At 36.0% G+C, this 23,528-nt stretch overlaps 2 protein-coding genes across 3 annotated transcripts in view; both read left to right on the forward strand.

Annotated features, from left to right (window-relative positions):
* Positions 1-914: 914 nt before the first annotated feature.
* Positions 915-19,055, forward strand: LOC127638331 (CTD small phosphatase-like protein 2-A). The gene is given in 14 exon segments (XM_052119806.1): positions 915-1,072; positions 7,157-7,365; positions 7,455-7,571; positions 7,573-7,594; positions 8,939-9,085; positions 10,426-10,644; positions 12,626-12,713; positions 12,804-12,915; positions 14,089-14,175; positions 14,319-14,381; positions 14,654-14,733; positions 15,212-15,338; positions 15,432-15,527; positions 16,998-19,055. Coding segments are annotated over 13 exon segments (1,410 nt in total). The 5' UTR covers positions 915-1,072; positions 7,157-7,179; the 3' UTR covers positions 17,064-19,055.
* An 811-nt stretch (positions 19,056-19,866) lies between these two features.
* scaper (S-phase cyclin A-associated protein in the ER) overlaps positions 19,867-23,528 on the forward strand; it is a 157,385-nt gene continuing 153,723 nt past the window's right edge. For both annotated transcript variants that reach the window (XM_052119901.1, XM_052119903.1), the window contains exon 1: positions 19,867-20,114. In XM_052119901.1, coding sequence (XP_051975861.1) covers positions 19,941-20,114 — 174 coding nt within the window. In that variant the 5' untranslated portion in view covers positions 19,867-19,940. The remainder of the gene's footprint in view (positions 20,115-23,528) is intronic.

Consider the following 23,528-nt stretch of genomic DNA (forward strand, 5'->3'; position numbering starts at 1 on the left):
GGGAGATGCAGCAGCTGCTAGTGTTAGTCAGGGCGTCGGCGATGACCGCCAGGCGAATGAGGATATTCTTCTTGTCCTTGGGGGAGACAGGAGCGAGGAAGACTCGGGTGAGGAAGAGGACATTAATGAAGATAAATATTAGGGGTGGGACGGTACATGTAAGTTATTCGTATTGAACCGAAACGGTACGGGCGTCACGTGTCGGTGCACGAATTTACACGGAGAATACACAGTATAAAAATAAATAAAACTAAATAGCGATACATATCGCTCTATTTCGCATAATGAACAGTCTGATCAAGATTGCAATGCTGGAGATTGTGAGTGCGCGCGCGCGTGATCGAACTTTTTTTTTGGGGGGGGCTTTTGAGGTATAGTGCCCAGGGGCACAACACTGTCTTGATACGGCCCTGGTCATACATATCTGGGATGGCATGAAGGTGAGTAAATGATGAGTTCATTAAATTGTTTGGGTGAACTATTTCTCTAATAACAAAAAGTAGCTTGGTTTAACTGAATTCACTTAATATTTGTTTATTTCTATATTTAATATTTATTTCTATATTTATTTAATGTTGGGTACTACATAAAAATGTGTTTACCTATTTTCCACATTCATTCATTTGTTCATGTTTGGTGCTGGATACACTTACCTACACACACACACACACACACACACAAGAAATTAATTTTTAATATCTCAGTTCTGTTAGTTTGACATTTATGTACACATCTGTTTACATATATCTTTCATTCACTCCTTCATGTTTGGCACTTACCACCCCCCACACGCAATAGAATTATTGTAACTTTGAATATTAATACGCCCCCTTTACTCTTGAAACCATCAGTCGGCCTCCCTCCAAAATCTTTGCGCATGCGCGGTACCCTTTCATCCGGGCCCTTCGCAAGAATCCTTCTGAGAGGAGGCGGGAAATGGCGTCCCGAGCAGCTGCAACAGATCCATCTTCAGACTTGTGACTCACTCTCAGCAGAGAACATTTAAACAGGCCGCTTCAGTTGCTGTGGCCACATCCACAACCACCTCTGGTACAGTTGCGACCCTTGGCATGTAAGTGCTTAAACGGAACCTATTTTCTCCACATTCATGCAAAAATAAATAATTAACCGTACGCCACAGTCGCAGCGCTTTGAAATCTCGCGTCTTGACGACTCGCCCCCTCCGTATGTGACAACATGTTCTTCATGCAGCTCATTACGGCATGGCGCTATTGTTTTATATCTTATTTGTACAAATATTTATTTATAAATAAAACGTTTTTAAAATATGCAAATGTCTCTTTGTCCTTTTAGCATTCGTATTTGCTGTTCAATGAAGCTCGTTCGCTGGAGCGCGAGCTTTGAGACGCAGCGCGCGGGTGTCGCGAGACAGCCAACAAGTCATCTGTTAGCGGTAGCCGCTGGCGTTAAAATCGCCCTCGCACTCTAATATTTTCACTAAAATAAGACATGTTCGCGTGTCGGAAAAATCTGGTGGAAATCCGCTCAAATTCGACGGACTAGATTGGGGGCGACGCTTGTCACCTGTATATTTGTTTTGATGTCAAAACGAGTGATCGCTTGGCTAGCTAACTTGTGCGCTACCATTTGTAGCTAATAGTATAGCTCGAAAGCAGACATTGACAAAACAAACAAATGTTTATAACAAGAAAATTTGAGTGGTGCATTGTGTTAGGTCGTAAATAAAATGTTTCACCGTTTGAAATATATTCAAAAATGATTGACAGGCTAAATGGCTAGCTACATATGTTTAGATTCAACAAGCAAAGCGGGCAATGGAGACATGTTTCTTCCCCGCCCACTTTAAACACACTGGTCTGAAGATTTTCACGTTTATTTCTGCAGTACATACCAATGCTTTTACCAAAAAAAATTTATGAATTTGAAGCAATTATGCTCAAGGTTTCTATGAATACATTGACTGCTGTGTTTTCACAAAAAGGCAGCCTGCTAAATTAACAGGTAATTATTGCAAATCGTTGTCCTTAACAAAATCCATGTTGCTGGATTTTTATTTTTTTAAATGATCATTAACATGAAATAGGCCACAATAAGATAAAAATTTGATGCAAAATCGTAATGAAAGGAATTTTCCGGCTTTAATGCAAGTTCAACTCCGTCGACAGCATTTGTGGCATAGAGTTGATTATCACAAAAGAAAAAAGAAAATAGACTGGTCCCTTGTTTTAATGAAAAAGTAAATAAATCACGTTAAATGGGACCAGTCCATAAACATTAAAACACACAGTTTTTAAAGTAAAGCCACAAGACGGAAACATAATAGGTGAGGGATTTACCAGCATTACGTCGTCATGACAAAGTAATGTTGGATAAAACTTTAGACCAATAAGGTTAGTATGCAAATTTATCACACTAAAATAATAAAATAACAATGTTAACATCTTGTGGCTATACTTTCAAAGTGTGTATTTTAACATTTATGGACAGGCCCCCATTCACTTTAATTGTAAGTGCCTTTGTGTAACTGTCACTTTTTCTTTTTTTTTTTTTTTTTTTAAATAAAGGATGTTAAAATTACATTTCAAGTTCTGCAATTCATTTCTGAAAATTAGGGAGAAATTCCCTCCTAAGCAGGCTCAAATTAGAATTAAATGTAAAAATCCTACAATATTGTTTTTTACAACTGTCGCCTAAACATGGCTGTTTACACCTGATCATTTAAATGTGTCTCCTGTGACCACTTGTGTTCGGATAGGATGGGGAGGGTCTCTTGTTTTGACATACATCAATCACTATATCAGCATGTTACTGCATGATATGAAAGCAAAACGAAGACAGAAAAGACAAAAAGCGCTAAAAAATGGTGTGCTGTTTCTCCCAAATGCGATTTAAATTTAATCTAAGCACAAACACATGTCAAGCAGAATTAGAGTTAAAGGAGCTTCAGGTGTTGGTACTTGTCATCAGTGTTGATACCAGACACACTAAAGATGGTCCGTTTAAATTGTACTTTTTAAAATTTTACGATTGGATGTTTTTTTTACTTTTAAAGTCACTCGTAAACAGCAAAGTTTAAATGCTTGTTTTAGCACAGCAGTTGATTGACAGTTGCGGGTTTGTGCTTCACTGATGTTGGAATGCATACAGGATGGATTAGCATTTACGCATCAAATGGGATGTGGTCACACGTGTTTTTGACCATTTTGTGATCACAAAAAAACAAACATCTTAATATCAGTTGGAAACAGGGTCTAACATTCTCCCTAAAATCTCCTTTTTGAGTTCCACAGAAAAAATATAATACAGGTTTGCAACAGCATGAAGGTGGATACGACAAATGTACATTTTTGGATGAACCATCACTTTAAATGTACTAATACTTATCGGTTACATTTTAAAATGTTTGATTAATGTTGACAAAATGCATTGAAAATGTTAACAGATGCATAATCAGTTATGATTTATATAAAAACATATATTATAAAGATAGATAATATTATATTTTCATACTATGTATTTTAGTATTTGTATTTGTATTATAATTGTTTAGGTATGTTATTACATACTTATTAAAATGGACTGATTCAAGTGACAAAGTACCAGATATCAGATGGAACTCTAGAGAGATGAAACGGGGTTTTCTCTTCACCCTGCAGCTGAGTAGTTCTGGTAACATTTTGCACAGAGAATATTTGCTGTTTCTGCCTTTCTTATCAACGGTGCTGTATTGTGAGGGAGCACCATGATATAAAAGGCAGCAAAATTAGATTGCTCCAACAATGTATGCATTTTCATTTCAACGTTGATGGGATTGTTGATTATAAACAGGAGCTCACTTACAGAGATGTGGTACAATACCATTCACATGTCGGATTAACCGGTTTATTGATCTGTATTATCTTTAAGTTCAGTTAATATTTCAAGCCCTGTATTTTGTGGTAATCAACTTTATGCCACGAATGCTGTTAATTGAACTTAACTTGCATTCAACCTGGAAAGTTCTTTTTTTATAAAGTTTATTTAGTTGAATAATATCCCATCAAAGATATTAATCATTCGTGATGTTCAGTTTTCAAATATGCTGTTCTGGAGCATTTATGGCAGAGTTGGCAACCAGTCCTGTTTTTAACCCATCATGGGCATCATTTGTCTGGTTACGATGTAAATTCACCATTAATTAAGCTTAGGATTGATGCCTTTTTTAGGCATTGATAATCGGAAGATTTTCCCGATGATTATCGAGATATATATGCTTTTTTTTTTCAACTTTTTAAAATATTTCATTCCACCCAAATCATAATCGATTATTTACTCTAGCCGTCACTGGAGTATTTATTGTGAACATGTATATTTCATAGAGCCGACACAATGTATTTTCAGTTACAAGTATGACTTTTTGTTGTTTGACAGATTGAATTATAACTCTTCAAAGGTACATACGGAAAAATTGTATAATAAAAATACATCCATGTGAACGATTTGGTAAACTTCAGTGTTAGGTGAACAAGTTGTTGGAAAATATGCAAGGAAATGAGGATGGGAATCCAAGTGTGAAATGCATTTGTTAAATGAAATGTCAAGTGTCATTGTAGTGCGTTGTCTTTGCGCAGCTGCATGACCTTCGCGTGCTTGGTGTTCTGTTGTTCAAATTTAATTAAATTAAATATTAGGAATATATCCTAATGATTTAAAATGCACTGTCAAAGTAAGTGACAATTATAGTTTGTTAAAACTGCGGTGAAACATGACTGAGCTTTTGTGTCAAATGTAAAGGGGAGGAGAATTTATGGGTGCGTCAGGTGCTTAGACACAAAAGATTTCCACTGAGAATCCACCTGTGCATCCTCTTTCATTAAGCTTCCTCTGTCCTCCTTAGGGCTGAGTATCGTTCAAACATTTTCGATACCGATAACTTGACTTCGATACCGGTTCTTAAACGATACTTTTTTCGATACCAATTTGATGAAATCTGTTTTAACAAGATTACAAAATTACTTACAAATATTTGGTTTTAATTTTTCAGTTTGTTGACTTTTTTTACAGACTCCAACTCCTGAGCCACTGCAGCTCCAACAAAGGAACAAAAATGCACAAAAGGAACAACATGTAACCAACACAATAAATCAGTGCAAATAGTTTTAATAAAGTTCATCTAGTATAACATTAATGTGAAGAGGAAAAACAAAAACAAAGCTAAACTGTTAATTCAGACAACCCTAAGGCTAGGCACGGGTTAACAAGATAACTAGTTTAATGTGAGAAACTTGATCAGTTACTGTCAACTAGGGCTGCCCCCTGATAGTCTACTAACCATTAGTCAGTGAGAAGAGTCGTGGTCGACCAAGTATTGATTGGTCGAACAAAATCCACATAAAAACAATGATATTACCGCTAGGTTGTACTATGGGGTAATTTTGGTTAAGCAGGGTTAGGGTCATGCCTTCACAATAAAGCAAGACACCTTGATTTCAAACTTGGAACTTTATTTTTTATTTATTTTAACTAAAAGTTCAAATGAAACTGGAAAAAAATAAGTGTATTTAAAATGTGTTGTTCAACTTTTTGAAAGATGGTTTTACAACAGTTGTGAACATCTCTCTGGCAAAGAACCTACTTCATCTGTGCATTCTCTACTGGTCGGTTATTTCGTTATCCAGGAAAATATATGTGTGTGAATAAATTCCTTTTGTTCCCTCATTCAGAAAATATATATCCAATTACATCAGAAACCTCTGGGCTGAGGTATCAGTGAATATTTTTGCTTTAGTGATTTTGCATTGAAAATTAAATAATTTATTTAAAAACAACTTTAATCAAATACATTTCTAAATTAAATTTGCTCTCAAAATGAAACGAAAAAGCAAATATGTAACTAATAAAGTGATAAAATAATAATATATATATATATATATATATATATATATATATATATATATATATATATATATATATTATATATATAAAACCACCTTTCATGCACCTGGAAAATTACTTACACAAATAAAGACATAAAAACAAATAGAAATTTAAAAATAACTGATGATAACTGATAATTATAAATCATGGTTCAACGTGTTTTTGTATTTTATACATTTTGTATTATTTTATATATTTTGTATTATTTAAGGCTGCAGAGTTGCGTTCACAATAAACTGTTCTGTGGAACTAAAGTGAACTGAACTCAAAGCACCTCCTGAGCTGAGATGTCTGAGGTCATATGCAGCACTCAAAAAATAAAAAATAAATATCGGAAGGCAGAAATAAATAGTGAGATCCTTACATTTGCGTGTTGCACAAGACTGCACTCCTCTGTATCAGTGCGTCATATATGCCAATATGCGGATTTTCTGTCATTTGTTCTTAATAATATTATAAAGAGTGTTTCTTCAAATATGTATCTTTATGTCTACGGCCAAATTATTTGTAATATTAATTTGATAATAATAATTTAATAGTTTATTGGAAAAACGAGCCAAATATCATTTTGACATCATCAAAGGCATCAGCTATTGGTGATAACTCTGACCATCGTTGATCCCCGAGATCGTCTGTCGGCACAACCCGAATGTGAATTTCTCTATAAATTAAAATATTCAGACAGTCTCCTTTGCTGTTTTTTCCAGCACATTCAGAATTAATACTGCTTTTGCCCGTGTCGCTGCGGCTGGCTTGGTGTGTGTGCGCTTGTAAAATTTTTCTTTTAAAGGCTCATTGTTACAGTTTAGTTTTTCTCTGTAATGTAGAACAGTGTTAGCAGTGTTACTTATAACATTCTTTCTCAGACCTGGAACTCAAACCATTTTCTGATGCCCCCCCAAAATATATATAATGAAGTAATTAAATATCGTAAACGTGCGACAAATAGGAAAACAAGAAAAACAAGTCTCTAAAATAATGGTAAACATAAAAGATTAATAAAGAATAAAATATGTTGATAGATGCATGCCACAAAAATAACATTTACATGCTTTTACGTGTTATAACCCCCACCCCCTGCTCAGTCAACTTTTTCAACTGTACAGAGTTTGTGGGTATGATTAAAGCAGTCTAGTATTTATTTTAAACTACTACACTTTAAAAGTTTCCCTGAAATCACTTGGTTTTATAATACACATGGTTCTCCTCTTTGATTTATTTATGGTTATAGTAAATTGACTGACATTGTCTTTCCCAGTCTTACATGTGACTTTTGGGACAATGAGGCTGAGAGTGCGTAAGGCATCTCAGCAGCGGAGCACCACCCCATCCGCCCGAACCACCAAGACCAAGAGGAAGCACTGCGAGGTGGAAGACACTTTGTCCTCCGAAGACGGCAAGATGCAGAAGCGAGACACGGGCATTTTCTCCACCATTAAACGGTTCATCAGAGGCAATGCTGTCAAGGTTTGCATTTAAGCTCTTCTGCTGGGTGTCATTTTGTGGGATCCTTGACACTAGTGCAGTTTGATTTCAGCTGTGTTTCCTACTGTCAGGTTGAGCAATGCACTCCTGCTAAGAGGAGCCGTGTGGACTGTGATTCAGACAGTAATCTGATTACATCCACTCCTACGACTGGGAACCTGCCCAGCAGAGCCAACCCTAGAACCCGTCAGGAAAGGTCCTGTCAATGGAGGTAGGTCGAGAAATCGAAATTGAAGTGCGGTTGTAACAGGGACATAATATGCAAGACGTGAATGTCCTTTCACTTAAAAAAATAGAAGTTCAGTGTACTTCTATAGACATAATAGTCGGTCGTGTAAAACCTGTACATTGCAGAACATTTTACATTTGTGATTTCCAGGCCAAATTGCTCTTTGTGAGTGCAGTCTCAGTACACCCAGATTACTTAAGAGGTCATTTACATATTGAAGTCTTAAAGGTGTAGTAGATTAAAATGTGTTGACTTTAAAAACAGCCCTATTAAATATAACACCATTCTAACAAAGTTTTCTTTTTACACTGAAAATGAAAAAAACTGCCTGATTTTAGTCATTCACAGCCAATTTAAACATACACCAACTACTTTATTAGGTACACCTGTACACCCACTTATTCATGTGATTATCTAATCAGCCAGTTGTGTGGCAGCAGTGCATAATATCATGCAGATATAGGTCAATAGCTTCAGTTAATGTTCACATCATCCTCCACCATTGAAATCATGATGCTATTCTGCTCATTCCAATTGTACAGAGGGGTTATCTGAGTAACTGTAGCCTTTGTCATGTCGAACCAGTCTGGCCATTCTTCCTTGACCTCTTATCAACGAGGCTTTTCCATCAACAGAACAGTTAAAGTTAAAGAAATCATGGAGCTCTCATATTTTCCCAATTCTGATGGTTGATGTGAGCATTAACTGAAGCTCCTGACCCATATCTGCATGATTTTATGCATTGCTCTGGTGCCACACAGTTGGTTGATTAGATAATCGAATTAATATGTTGGTGTACTGGTGTTCCTAATAAAGTGGTCGTTGAGTGTACTTAATGTTTAATGAATAGTTATATGGAGCTGGATTTTGGAGCATTGAGATTGCACAGTATGCTTGGCAAACCAGTGTGACACCACAGTAATGGATGCAAAGCGATCCACAAAATGTCCTGTTGTTGTTGCAGCTGATTGGGACATGATGTAAGGGTCAGAAAGAGGGTGGAAAATTGAAAGGTCAAACTAAACTACAATTGTTTGTCATAAAGAAACCTTTAAAAGCACTAAGTGTACCTATAAAAATAAAGTAGATTATACAGTATAAGTGGAAAAAATATAATACAATCTGTATTAACAGTAATGTTAATTATTGTTTGTTATTATTTCACAAATTTTTAAAGATAAGACTAATGTAGTTTTTGGTGCGTGTAGAGTATCTTAATGTTTGACCTTAGTAGTGATTATGGGAACAAAAGTGGAGAATAATGATTAGTATAAAGAACATCACAGCATTCTGTTGGGGTTAAATGTATCTTATTCTTTTGCTCAGATACCATGACAGGTCAAAATAAACCAGTGAAGCCCAATGGTAAGCTGGAGGTGCAGTTAGAAGTTCCGAACAGTCCAACCCGCACCACCCTTCTGGGAACCATCTTTTCTCCTGTATTTAGCTTCTTCTCACCAGCCACTAAAAATGGTAAGGCCATGTGATCTCACTTGTCAGACATTTAACGTATGTGGTTGATTTAGCTATGTCTATTTAATTTGATTTTGTTTATATTGAAATTGCCCTTACTGTCAAAATTTGGAGACTGCAAATATGTTCTCTGTCTGGAGCCCTTGGTGAACAGGTGCAGCCACCTAATTCAAGGCACCTGCTGGAAACCAAACAAATACAGTTACCAATGAAATATACATTTTAGTTGTAGTATTTTCTTTTTACTCAAGATCTTAGGGATATCACCTAGGGCTGTGTATCACCAACAATGTCTCGATACGATGGCTAACACAACAGGTTAATATTGAACTGAATTTCCCCTGAGCATAATGTAGTATAACAATTGTTTGCCAGTTACCTTTCATTTTGTGTCAATAATACCCATAAAGATAGGAAAGATCAAATAAATATGTTACCAAAAAAAGCACATTACTCTTTTTGTCCTTTCTGCTTTAAAAGTGTTTTGTGTCACCCTTACTATAGTTTAAAATATTCTGGTTCAAAATCAAATACTGTTTTTAAGTGTGTAACAGGTAAGGCAAAGCCTCTAGAAATAAACAAATTAAAGGCCTTTGTACAACAAATGCGAATGCTCGCTGCAATTTCTGGTTGTGATTAACATTTTGAATAGAAACAATGGATTCCTATGAAGACATTCACACCTGGATCATACGTTCGTGCACTGATACTGACAAAGCAAGTCATTTAAAAAAATGTATGTGTATATGTGTATATATATATATATATATATGAACACTGTGTCCTTTTCTTTGCCCGGCACTGAAATGCCCTGACCAGTAAAATATGAGCTTTGTGTGCAACGGCCTTTAGTCGTAACACAAGTTAAACACACAGTTCTTGTATTCAAATGAAGTGTTATATAAGAATCATTACTTGAATCTGTTATTAGTCAATTTAATTGAATTCGTATAGTTGAGTGCAGGATATGAATCAACTGAGTTTGTTTAGCAGGATTTGGATATAGTGCGAGTCATGTTTTACACCTTACTGCCGGGTTTGGGCAAAAGGTTGAAACACAGATTGATTTAAGTTTTTCTGGCTGTAGCAAGAGTCTCCCATCCAATTTAAAGAATTTCTACTACTGCTCAAGTGATTAAAACAGCCAACTTGCTCTGTTTGACTTGTGATAGTTTACCCTCAAACTTTCAGAGTGCTGCATAATATCGAGATGGACGCAGCTGCATCGATACGCACATTGACAAGGAGAACGATGTTTTTACCTATCGATATCTTGTACAAAGCCCAAATATCACCGCTCTGTTAAACCTCTGCCTGACCCCCTATCATTCATCCTCCAGCTACAGTGGGGTCTGATTCCCCGGGCCAGGCAGTGGAAGCTGAGGAGATTGTGAAGCAGCTTGAAATGGAGCAGCTTGAGGAAACCCCTTCAAGCGCTACCACCGATGGCAGGGACATGACCTTTGACCCTGCACTAAACCCTAGATCTCTGCCCCATGCAGACACCACAGTAGAGGAAGGGGAGATCATCACAGAGGCTGATATGCCACCACTAACTGGTGAGTATTTCAGTTAGTGCTGCAACAACTAATAAAATTGATAATGAAAATGACCTTTACTATCAATTAGTCGGATATTTGCAGCGTGCTCTGAAAAGCTCCATCAGTGATGTCACTTTACAGTAGTGAAAAAATGTAACTAACTGATTTTCAGAGTCATGAACACTGTGTGTTTAGACACTTCAAAAGCATCTGTATGACACATGTTTATAAACTGACAATTAAAACTAACATATACGTAACATACGAACACAGCCTGTGAGAACAGGACAGATTGACAAACTCTATTTCAAAATGTATTGCTGTCTACTGTAGGCCAATATTCAATGATATGGGTATACAACCAAAATATTGACTTCTAAAGCCACTTTGTATATTGTTTAATCAATGCTTTTCTCGTCTGCCATAGTAAATTTCACTCTGAAGATATTACATAACATATTGAATTCTTTTTTGGGGGCAATTCTCAGCAAATATTAATGTTTGTGATTTAATTATGATTAATTAATCGGCATGTCAACTACTTCGATTAAATATTTTAATCGATTGACAGCCCTACTTAAAGTAATTAAGAACAAACATTCAAACTTACATTTTATATTAATTCAGGCTTTTGTGAAGTATTGTGAGAGTATCAAATTGTGAATTCAGTATCATGAATTGAACAGAATTGTGAGATTACATCCTTAAAGGGGTCATGACATGAGAAACCAAATTTGCCTTGATCTTTTGGTATATAAGAGGTCTTTGTATCATTAAAACGTCCTGCAAGTTTAATATTTTAAGACGTCCTCCCCATTCTAAACGAATCATTTATTTAATCAAGCTCAAAATACAGCTCGTTCTGGATTCATGGTTAGAAGTGACGTGTCGGTTAGAAGTGACGTACCAGCGTTTGCATATGACCGCCTCCAGCTCAAGATAACTATGCTTTAAGCGCAAGACAACTACGCTCATTTCAGTATCGCCGTCGCCTCACAAGTGTTCAGTCGATGGACAGCGAGCTCTGACAGAGACTACTTGTGCACAGGAAAATTACGATGCCACACAGATGTGCTGTTCCTGGCTGTGGTCAAACAAAACCTCTGAATAAGCTGCCGAAAGATCCAGACGTCAGGGAAAAATGGATGCAGTTTATTTTTTGCGGACGTCCCAGTCACGGCAGTGTTAACTTAAGCGTTTGTTCTGTACATTTTAAGGATGACTGTTTTCAGAACAAATCTCAATATGATGCTGGCTTTGCCAGAAAACTGTTGCTCAAAGATAAGTCCGTGCCGACTATTCTGGGAACAACGACGACGTAAACTGTAAGTAATCTATTTTAAACTTTAAACTACTTTTTAAAGCGCAATTTCATTCATTATGAATAATCACAGTGTTTTTACTTAGTTTACTTGCATATTGTTCTGGCTGGAGGCGTCAATAATTGATACATAGGCACTGACGTTAGCCAATCATAACAGTGGGCGTTAACACTGAAGTCTTAAATGGAAAACGCCCCCAAAACAGACTGTTTGAATCAGAGGATGAGAAACAGGGTGGGAAAAGGTCATAAATCACTAGATTTTAAAAGTTTTTCTTAAAAAAAAATATATTAATACTATAATTGCACCTAAGGGAACATAATAATACAATAAAAAAACCCATGTCATGACCCCTTTAATCTTTAGTTTTTTTAATAATGCATTTTAATAAAATACTTTTTTATTTCGATTAATTGAAAAAATCATATTAATCAATTATCAAAAGACTTGAAAGAACAACGTTTGGCATCATTGACATCAAACCTGATATGCATCACTTTGGCACACCATATTTGAATGTATGTGAGCAAATTTTTAGAAAGAATTTAAATCAAATATGACAATTAATATGTTTGTGTGAAATATTGCTTTAAAATTGAACATTTAATAAAAATGGGTGTAATTTGAGTTATAAGGTTACAAGAGGGTAATTCCTCACCTTTTTTCCTTTTGGTTAGCCGTAGGTTCCAACAGCAATTACCCAGATGTCCCACCATCGCCTGCTGCAGAGGGAACTTATGAAGAGGACTGGGAGGTTTTTGACCCGTGAGTGAGCATTTCAATTTCTACATATTTAAAATCTAAAATACCTTTAAAGCTTAATGCTTTTTTTCTGACATGATCTCTGATCTTCAGTTATTTCTTCATCAAACACGTGCCACCTTTGACTGAGGACCAGCTTACACGAAAACCGGCGCTCCCTCTCAAAACCAGGAGCACACCTGAGTTCTCCCTTGTTCTAGATCTAGTAAGCTGACAATACATTTTTATTGCTGATCTTAAACATATGCTTCAGGTTCAATACAAACTGAATACAAGCAAAACATTATTACAAGATGTGCATCAGCTTGTAAAAAAAAGAAAAACCCATTTATTTACAGTCTATGTGGCCGAAAACTGCAGGATGCACATTAAAATACTCAGTGTTTTTGAAAGTATAGCCTCATGACAGTGGGTGTTTCTCAATTCTAAAAATGCAGAGAAGGGACTTGTGTTCTTATGAAGACCAGTCTTGCCAAGCTACCTTGGAAGAATGAACTTGGGAGGACGTAGTACATCTATTGTGAGCTTTGAGATGTGCTGCTATATTCCTGTTGTGCAATTAACCATCACAGCACATTTGAATCCAGTGAGAGAACTTCTGGCATTATCACTCCAGTGACCGCATTAATATCATCACACCAGTGGGGATTTGCAGGACTAGTGACACGTTAAAAGAATGAAGTCTGTAAACACTTGTTTTCTTCATGTTTATTACTGTATTAAAATGATGCCCAAAAAAAAACAACAAATGTTGACTGGGAATAACAACTCTCACGAGCCATCAGACTTTCGCAAGCTTACAATGGGAAACTCTTGAGGAAAAACGAAACGATAAATGTACTTCCACTGCAGTACCGAGTTCTTGCCCACAAGTCACCATCCGACACATCCTAGATTTCAAGGACACATCCAGGTTATTTCCTGCATTCTCTGCACTTGTGTTCTTGAGGATTGGAATTGAACTTGGGCAGTGGATGTGGCTTAGAACGAGTCCACAAGAACATAAGAACACAGAAGAATGCACATTGAGAAACAGCCTTAGTCTCACCCTTAAAATAATGATTTAGACAAATTACTCTGCTCAAATAACACTGAATATACACAGAAGAATTAATGTAACTGATTCAACAAAAATATGAGTTGCACTTTGCCCTCTGCAGTACCTTGTCCCATAAACTTCCACATTAAGATTATTACTGTAAAGACAACTTTTGATTGTATTTACAAGCTAAAGGAAAGTCAATAATATTGTGTTGTTTTCTACAGCTGTAGATGAAGCTTAAGTTGTATTGAACCTTTAAAGTCCTTGATACAAGATTTTTGTTAAGGAATTGTCTAATTAGAATTGGAACGTTTACATTCTGTGCTTGTGAACTAGGATGAGACTTTGGTCCACTGCAGCCTTAATGAATTGGAGGATGCAGCTTTGACCTTTCCTGTGCTTTTTCAAGATGTCATTTACCAGGTACAAAAGCTACTGCCTCTTCCTAGCTCTCACAAACTATCAACATTTCACAACATTTCTTAGTATGTTTCACATCAGTTGCCCTTTTCTGCACTGTTTTGTATGTAGCTATGTAAGAGTGCTTTGCTTTCCTACTCTTAAAGGTGTATGTCCGGTTACGGCCATTCTTTAGGGAATTCCTTGAACGCATGTCTCAGATTTATGAGGTAAGTGTGCTTTTATATTTTTCCTTAATGCAAACTGAATTGTTGTACTGCTCAAAACAAGATGAAAAAGGTTTAGTTATTAAATATTATGTTATTGTGAACACATTGTGATATGCAAAAACCTAGATAACATGTAAAATTATGTTTTCAAGTAACTTGTTTAGCCCTATAAGGCTTTTTCTTCTCTATTCTAAGAAATATATTGCCATTTGATGTTGTCTACATTTTTCTCTAATGGCAGGGCATTAATGAAATGTCTGAATTATCCACAGATCATTCTTTTTACTGCTTCCAAGAAGGTGTATGCTGACAAGTTGCTGAACATCCTCGATCCTAAGAAACAGTTAGTTAGGTCCGTTGCTTTTGTATGAATTACTATTGGTGACTATTACAATATTTTCTATGTAAAAAAGGATGACATTGAAGACCCCATTAAATCTTTTCTTTCCTGCTATAATGTACAGTATTTCCTACTGAAACGGAAAGCTAGGGGCAGGTCATAGCAGGTCTCGTCCCTTTATTTCATATAGTCATTAGTTTGTGTTATAGTCATGAACTATGATTTTATACTTGTTGTTTTGAGTTTTTAGCATTATAAATGCATAAGCATCTAATTAAGTTTATTTGTAAGCTTTTAGGAGTAACTTGTATTTACATAGCCTCAAGGCAAACAGTCATGGACCGAACTTCAATTTTCATTGCATGGGGTCTTTAAATTTAAGATTAAATAAAGATTATATGCATGTCCTTAACCACTAATAGGATGTAGATGTGGTCTGAATGCCCAAGATGTGAGTAGCAAACCCAGAATGCTTTTATTTCCCCCTCAGGCATCGGTTGTTCCGCGAGCACTGCGTTTGCGTCCAAGGCAACTACATCAAAGACCTTAACATTCTCGGAAGAGATCTGTCCAAGACGGTGATCATAGACAACTCACCTCAGGCTTTTGCCTACCAGGTTTGTGAATCCTTTTTGAGTTTTACCTCCATTGATTTGGTCAGTGGCGAGTTATTAGTATGTAAAGCTCAGGGTGTGCTCCCCTCATTTCAGCTTTCCAATGGGATCCCCATTGAGAGTTGGTTTGTGGACAAGAATGACAATGAGCTCCTAAAACTCGTGCCGTTTTTGGAGAAGCTGGTGGAACTGGTACGTGCATCTCATGTCTTTTTGTGTTTGATTTTTCCTGCTGTTTCAAGGTGGTGTTTTTTTTATTTTTATGATTTTAACATGCCCCTATGCTTGGATGGACCCGAAAAAAAAAAAATTGTCAAAATATTAATATCAACAATCTTGACCAACACAAAAAAGGGTATCATTTGAATGCTTAAAAGCTCTACTTTACAATGCTTGTAGGCATTATGATTGACCAAAACTGAACAAGTGCTTTGCAATTTGCAGACAAATCAAAAATTTTGAACTCCACACATTATTGTAATCGGTGAAAACATCAAGCTTAACAAATAGACTTATGACATATTGTTTGATCGCTCTCAAAGAGTAGAATATAAGCAGCCTATTTTTTACTCTTAAGTAATATGACTGACATTTCATGTGAACAGGTGTTGCTCGTATACCGCATTTTCACTTATAACTACACGAAAAATAAACGGAACATAAAATATCAGATACAAGTACGGTGATTATCTTACAGATGAGCCCAAACACATGGTAATGGGATGCATAGATCATTAGATAATATACACAAAGTACAATGTGCACACTGCATCTGCCTATCTGACATCTTGCAATTTGGCTGAAAACACTTTAGCTTTCCTCGATCATATGTCATCGGAAATGATGTGGCAGTATGGAACGCTAAACCAATCGGATTGGATTCAGATTGGTGCAAAAAGTCCTCCATATTTGGGCAGAGAGACATGTGATTGGTGAATGTTACAAATGGCCACCAGGAGATGGCACCAACTACATGACACCGACTCAATGATTACTTAAATGGCACATAATGAAACTCATTCTGTGAAATCTCATTACTAAAATCATGTCTGTATGCTATGCAGACCTTTAGTCATTGTTGTGTTTGCATGTGTAATTAGTTCTTATGTACAATTATTATCTTTTATTTGTTTGGAGAGGCTTTTGGATAGTCTGATAAGTAAGTTTTGTAATGTTGTAACTTTTGACTTTTTACTGTGTTAAAATGATTTAACACATCATTTACACCTAGAGATATTATATATCAAATAAGAAAAAAGTAAACAAATTTGTGACTTTTTATGGTGGTTAAGATGAGTCTCGGAATTGATCATAATCTATATCATTAAATAATTTTCTTTACAATGATGCCAAACCTCCTTGTTTTGTTCAGGTTATAAGCCTATAATTTTGTGCATGCCACTGAAACAGGAAGTCTTAAACACCTTCAGAGCTTAAAGGGTTAATGTACAGGGAGACAATAAGTAAATTGTAATTTGTATAATTTTAAGTAAATCTACATTTTGTAGTAATGTAGAAATGATACATTTCACCTGTCAGATTAAAAATAGTTTTACACCCTTTTCTAAGGTGTAGTGCACAAGTATCTGCTTCAAACAAAGACTGCTGGTCTATCAATGAGTTTTCATTTTTGTTGACTACACATATTTGCTTTTATTACAGAATGAGGATGTTCGGCCACAAATACGAGAGAGGTTTCGCCTGCATGACCTCCTACCACCGGATTGAATGTTTGTTAGTCTAAATGAACATTTCTTTTCAACCTGACTGTTAAGAAGTGGGAATTTAAACCATGGGGAAGGGAGAATTTGCCGCAGACTATTGGCCATAAGGATTTCAATCATTCTTTTAATTGGGTTGTTTTTTTGTTGGGGGGTCTAGCAGATGTTTTAAACAAATTACTTGATGTATGCATACATTTCTATACACACATTTATGAAACTGAAGGTGAAGCCAAGAAGATCTTTTTGGACTGGTCATCCATCTTGGCTCTGAAACCGGGGAGACAATATGGAGTGGAGTTTATGCCTGAATTGGACTTTAATGTTAAGCGCTGTGCAGAAGTGGTCATACAACACTCCTTTTGGTGCTCAAAGGGACCCTCTGCCCTTCCAGGCCACTGGCTTGCTTCAACAAGAACAACCAGTTAAATATAAATATATACAACATGAAAATATACATTCAACTATGTGTGTATATGTATATATAACATTTGTACATATATATTTTTCCTGTCAAGTTTGTAAAACACAACTTGCCCTTTGGTTTTAATTCATTTTGCATTCCTTTTTAGTTAAAGATCTTTTTCATAGACAAGCTGGCTTTTTATTAATTTTTTTACTCAAGATTTTATGTATATTTAATGGCCTATCTGTTTCGCTTTAGCTTTGGAACTCTTGGTGAACTGTAATTGCGTATCCAGTCACATCCCATGTGGAGCATATGGAAAAACAATAACAAAATGCTTAATTGTAAATCTTCAATCTTGTTTCTCTGTCTAGTTGTGGCTTTCAGTTACTGACTGCTTAATCCCACTTATTCATGTCTTAATTTGGGGGAATTTAAAATTCTGTTCTTAGATTGTTTTAATATACTAGTTTAGCTGAAATGTAAAATACTGTATGTGCTACAAATAGCTTTTCTGTGGAAAAATAATGCTTGGTCTCTTTCTGAAATGTCCGTTAATTGTAGCACCAGCACATGAACTAGCTTGAATCACAGCATATCTGCAATATATTTTTTTTTCCCCCACTTAGTGACCCTCTCTAGCAATCCTGCTTGGAATACTGTTTTAGAAGTTATCATGTACAGCTCTACCTACCTCTGAAGGGTAGACCTTCCATTTCATTCAGTGTTACCCCAATGTTTTTTATTTCAATGGATATTAATACATGATTTTAATGTACCAGAAGAATCAGAATGGGTGTTTTATCTTTTATCATAGTTATTGTCCATATTCCCCAAGCAATGGCATTCAAATTTGTTTAGAAACTAGTGGTTGACCGATCGCTAAAATATACTTTGTAATACTATCTAATGACAACAAAAGTTGTTTGAATTAAATCAACATTTCTTTTACACAGTACATACTGAAAATCATTAAATTAATGGAAATATCAGTTGACTAGCCTATCTGAAACTGAGTAACCAAAGCAGAAATAGCCAGGCTGATATATCGGTCTATCACTAGTAGGGGGGGATTATTACTTGTACTGAGAATATTGAAACTCTGGTTGAGTTTGAATGGTATGGCATGACAATGTCTCATGCTGACAATGTCTCATGCTAACACTGCAGAATGGATGGCCAAGAAAATGTGGCAGCTCTTGTCTACTTACAAATGGTCAAATCGTCCAAAAAACGAAATTTATTTTTCATTATTTTTTTAAGATAAAGTACAATGGATGAAAAAGTTATTTCAAAAGGATGGTTGTGTGTAGCAATTTGGTTGTGAATGTCTTTGAATGGTGAAGCCTTTTTAAAGAGTGTTCAATTGAATGTATTTCTTTGAAGCTTTTAAAGCACACATGGAGCAACAAGAAAACAACATGCTTGAAGATCTTTCAGAATATGTAAAATTGTGTATGCACGTTTATATATATATAGTGTCAGTGAAATGTTTTTTTAATGGGTCCTGAACTTTGATTAATGTAGCTTTGACTATTAAAAAAAAAAACCTAGTGCCAATGAAAACAGCATGCAGAAAACTTTCAAGTCTAAAACATTAAATTTGCTGTTTTTTTTTTTCTTCACTGTAGAAAGTTTTTTTTACTATTAGCTGTTGAGAACATTTCTGTAAATGAAAAAAAAAAAAAGAATTGCACAATTTTGCACTATGGTGAAGGTTAATTCTTACAAGTATTGGTAACAGTTAAAAATAAGTAAAAGTAATATATAAATTTATTATTTATATAAAAAAAAACCTGTTCATAAAACTGACTTTCAGTGGCACATTTGTGTCTGCCAGATTTAAACAAATTTTGTTTAAAAAGAAATGCATATTGTAATAGAAGAAAACTATTAATCTTACAAATGTATCGCCATGGAAAACAAAGTTCATAGACTAAACGTGTACAGTTATTGTTGGCACATTTTTATTTTAAACTGGTGTTTTGGTTGGAGGCTATAGTAAAAGTTGGTGTAGGTTTAAATTACCATTGCATTTTTATTGTAATTGCCATGGTAGCCATAGTTTGCACGAAAATACCATAGTTACTACCATGGAACCCTAAAATATGGTTACTACAATTATTGTTACCATAAAATTATTATAAATATAGGATCTCCTTCAAACAGTATAAGCTTTCAGAATCTTTGTCATGTTGTTCAATTTCTATTTTAAAGGAGAGTGGTGGCTATAAACCATGTTCCCACAGTTTTATTGTAGTAACCATTGTAATAACTCATTTTGGCGGGAACTGTGATGTTCAAATAAATATCCACCTCAGTATCCTGCCCTCCGGTCCAGCTGGTGGCGCTGCATTGTCTTTCCACTCTGCATGAACCAAGAGTGATCAGTGTAAAAGAAGCGGAGGCCTGTGTAATTTCTGCCCTTTGGTTGATAAGTTCGCGTCCGCTGAAAGTCGCTCGTTTGATACCGGGCTTATGTCGAAGGACGGCCGGCACGATGGGCGTCGGCGAGGCGCGGGTCAACAGCACCGGTTCGGACAAAGATCTGGTCAGTGCGGGGATGGGAGAGATAGATCGGGCAGTAACAGTTCTGGATCATCTCATGGAGGAGGCAGAGGCAGGAATACGCCCATCAACATCGCCCTAAAGGTAATAAACAACCGCTGCGTCCCAACATACAATAAGAAGTTTTGAACATTATAGGCGAGTTTTGGATTTTCGTAGAGCAGCTATGATGCTCCAAAATGTTGTTTATGTTGTTTCGCCTATCTGTCAGTTAGGGCGTTTGAGCATTTCCCTTGCAAAAATTCACCATGGCAACCATAGTTTCCGCCTATACAACAAAGTTACTACAATTATTGTTATCGAAATACTTAACTGCTTTGGGGGAGCGGCCTTAAGCTCTTGCACCTGCATTTTTAATTATGTGGAGCGTAAATAGTTGTTGGTAATTAATAAGGGTTTTAGTGGTGTTTACATTTCTTACAAAATCTTTGCTTAAACACTTGCCCTTAACTCTTACTTAGTTCACTAATTTTAAAACATGACTTGCACTATACATAATAAAGTCATATTGACATTATACTGGGTTATATAATATACTATTATACTTGCTCACTGGATTTCTTAATGCAATTATTATTTAATACTATTTTTAAACCCAATTCACAATCGTAATTTATCAAACTATATTATGATCACTCTAAGACATAATTGATATCACAGTTTCATTTCCTGTTAATATATGATTTTCTGTAAAGCTGCTTTGAAACGATGTGTGTTGTGAAAGGTGCTATGTAAATAAAAATGATGACTTGACAGTTCTGTTTTGGACCGCCTATGATGGTTTGTGTTCCACTTACCTTAAAAAAAAAAAAAAAATTCAAAAAGTCAGTTTATTGCCTATTGCATAAACGTTGCAGAAAATGTTTAAAACATGGGGTTAGGGGTCTGATTAAATGTGCAATAGAAATGGCGATGGTTGGCTTAAGAAACAAAACTAATAGGGGGCCTGGCTAGCTCAGCGAAAAAAGCTGTTTTACCATTTCACCTATAATGATTTCTGAACTGATATGCCTTACTTGCTGACTTCAAGTAAATGTATTAGTCCATTTCAGATGCCTTTGTCGATTGGATGGTTGAAACTTGTTGAGTGTTGAGATCAACCAGTACATCAATTTGTATGTTTTTCTAAGTGATTTGAGTTATGGGGACACTAGAAATCTCCTCATAAACCACATTTATTGCATAATACCATTGTAATTACCAGTTTGTAACCTAAAAAATTCCTCGTAAACCCCTTAAACCTGCCCACACAGACACAGACACACACACACACACACACACGCACACGCACACACTTTCAAAACAACTTTACATAAATATAAAGGTCCATTTTAACTTTTTAGGTCACCTTCATCCGGTGCTTTTATTTTGGTGGAAAGCTGAAAGTGCTGTCCTATTAACCTCACATTCACTTTAAGCTTTTATTTTAATTTTCTTTGTTTACTGTGTTTTTACCACGAGCAGTGTTTTTTCTGTGTCTGCAGCCAATCCAAGCAAAATGCATTCATGGACGTCACATGCATTCATAACGTCTCACACATCACAAAATACACTTGTGATGTGTGAGAACACTAGACACACTAGACACACATTTATTGCTTTAATTGTAATTTTTCCCCTCAAATTTTCCTATCTGGTAGGCATAGTCAAAACGCTGCATCTTATCATGGAGATTTGAAACTGTTTTTATTTTTTAAAATAATTATGTGGATGATGATTTAAAGGTGCTGTAAGCTTTTTTTTTTTTACTGGAAAGTTATGCAATAAATGTTCCTACTTGCTGAAAGATATCACTGAAATAAGTGTCATGAGATATCTCACCAGTCTCTGTGGCTGCTTTAGACTTTGTAAACAACAAAAATGTGTCCACGGTCTCTGACGCTTTCTGCCTGTAAATCATTTTGTGCGTTCTCATAGTGTTATTGTTGCAGTGAATTACTGAGGCTTAATGCCAAATGTATAATTTGTCAGTTTATGCCAATATTTTACCACTGTTCTGTTTGGCAACCTTGGGAACATGCTTTGTGTCAGTTTCAACAGTATAGGTGCAGTGTTTTGGAATGTGGGGGCATGGCTAAATCAACGGCTCAGTCACATGGAAGTTAGAACAGCATAAAATGCTACAGAACCTTTAATGCAGTAAACAGGGACGGGGGACTTTAGCGCTATTCTTTACATACTCACCAGATGGCCATTTATCGGTAAGTCCGATGTTGAAAAACTGATGACTGATCAAAAAAGTGTAAATATTGGAAAAAAGAACTGTAAATCCGATTGCTGGTCAATTTCTAGTCATATGGTGTTTCTGTGACTACCAAAAAATTTGACATCTGTCCTTCACACATTTAGAATTCCTTTGGTTGTTCCCATTATGTAGGCCCTAGGGGTGTCTCGATATCGATGCTGGTATCGGTATTGCGTCGATACCACACTCCTGTACTAGTAGAAATGCTCTGATACCAAAAACCTATACCATCTGATGTACGAATGTCATTATGTAAACAATCACCCACCAGATGGCCATTTATCGGTTTACTTACTGACTTCCTTCACAATCGGACTAAATCCAAGCTGGTTTTAATCGCTGGTAGTCAGCATCAATGTCATTCCTCATACTTTGAAATTGTCTATGGTTCTCCCTCTATTAAAGGGTGGAGGCCCCTCTGACATGACGTCACATTTCCATACTGTCTAAAACCTGACATAAAATTCTAAATGAATTTCAGTCAGGTTGTAGACCAGGCCATGGCACTATAAAAGCGGCTATGCTACTATTATTAATATTATCTAATCTTTAGATGGGAAACAGCATTGTGCAGCTTTATTTGTTGATTTGTCTAAAGCGTTTGAATCTTTAGATCATGAATTGCTGTTACAGAGAATGTATATGACTTCGGGAAATGTCTCTGAATTGGTTTAAGAACTATCTTATCGAAAGAACTATGTGTTTCAGTAGATAATTATACCTCAAGGGTGTATAGGGGTGTCCCGCAAGGGTCTATTTTAGCTCCTATTTTGTTTTCTTTTTTATAAATGATTTAGGTCAAGGAACAATTATAGCAAAGCTACATTTTTATGCCGATGACACAGTTATTTATACAGTTGCACCTTCTTTGAATCAAGCCATAGAACTTCTGCAGGATTAATTTCATTAATTGCAGCTTAAACTGCTCAAATTAAAATAGGTCTTAAATTCCAAAAAAAATGAAAAACATGATTTTAACTTGCTGTCGCACTAAAACAGCTTATGCTTTTAATTCTACCATAGACAGCATGTGTATAGAAAGTGTAACTTCTTACAAATACCTAGGCATTTGGCTTGATGAAAAGCTGGCATTTAATGTGCATATTGATAATCTGATGAAAAAGCTTAGACCGAAGCTGGGTTTCCTTTTTTGTTTAAAACAAAATTGCTTCCCATTTGAAGCCAGAAAGGGCACCGTCATCAGCATCCAGCACTCTGTTTGTGGCAGATGACCCCGAACAGAGCGCAAAGTC

Source organism: Xyrauchen texanus, chromosome 46 (genome assembly GCF_025860055.1).
Source record: "Xyrauchen texanus isolate HMW12.3.18 chromosome 46, RBS_HiC_50CHRs, whole genome shotgun sequence".
Lineage (NCBI taxonomy): Eukaryota > Metazoa > Chordata > Actinopteri > Cypriniformes > Catostomidae > Xyrauchen > Xyrauchen texanus.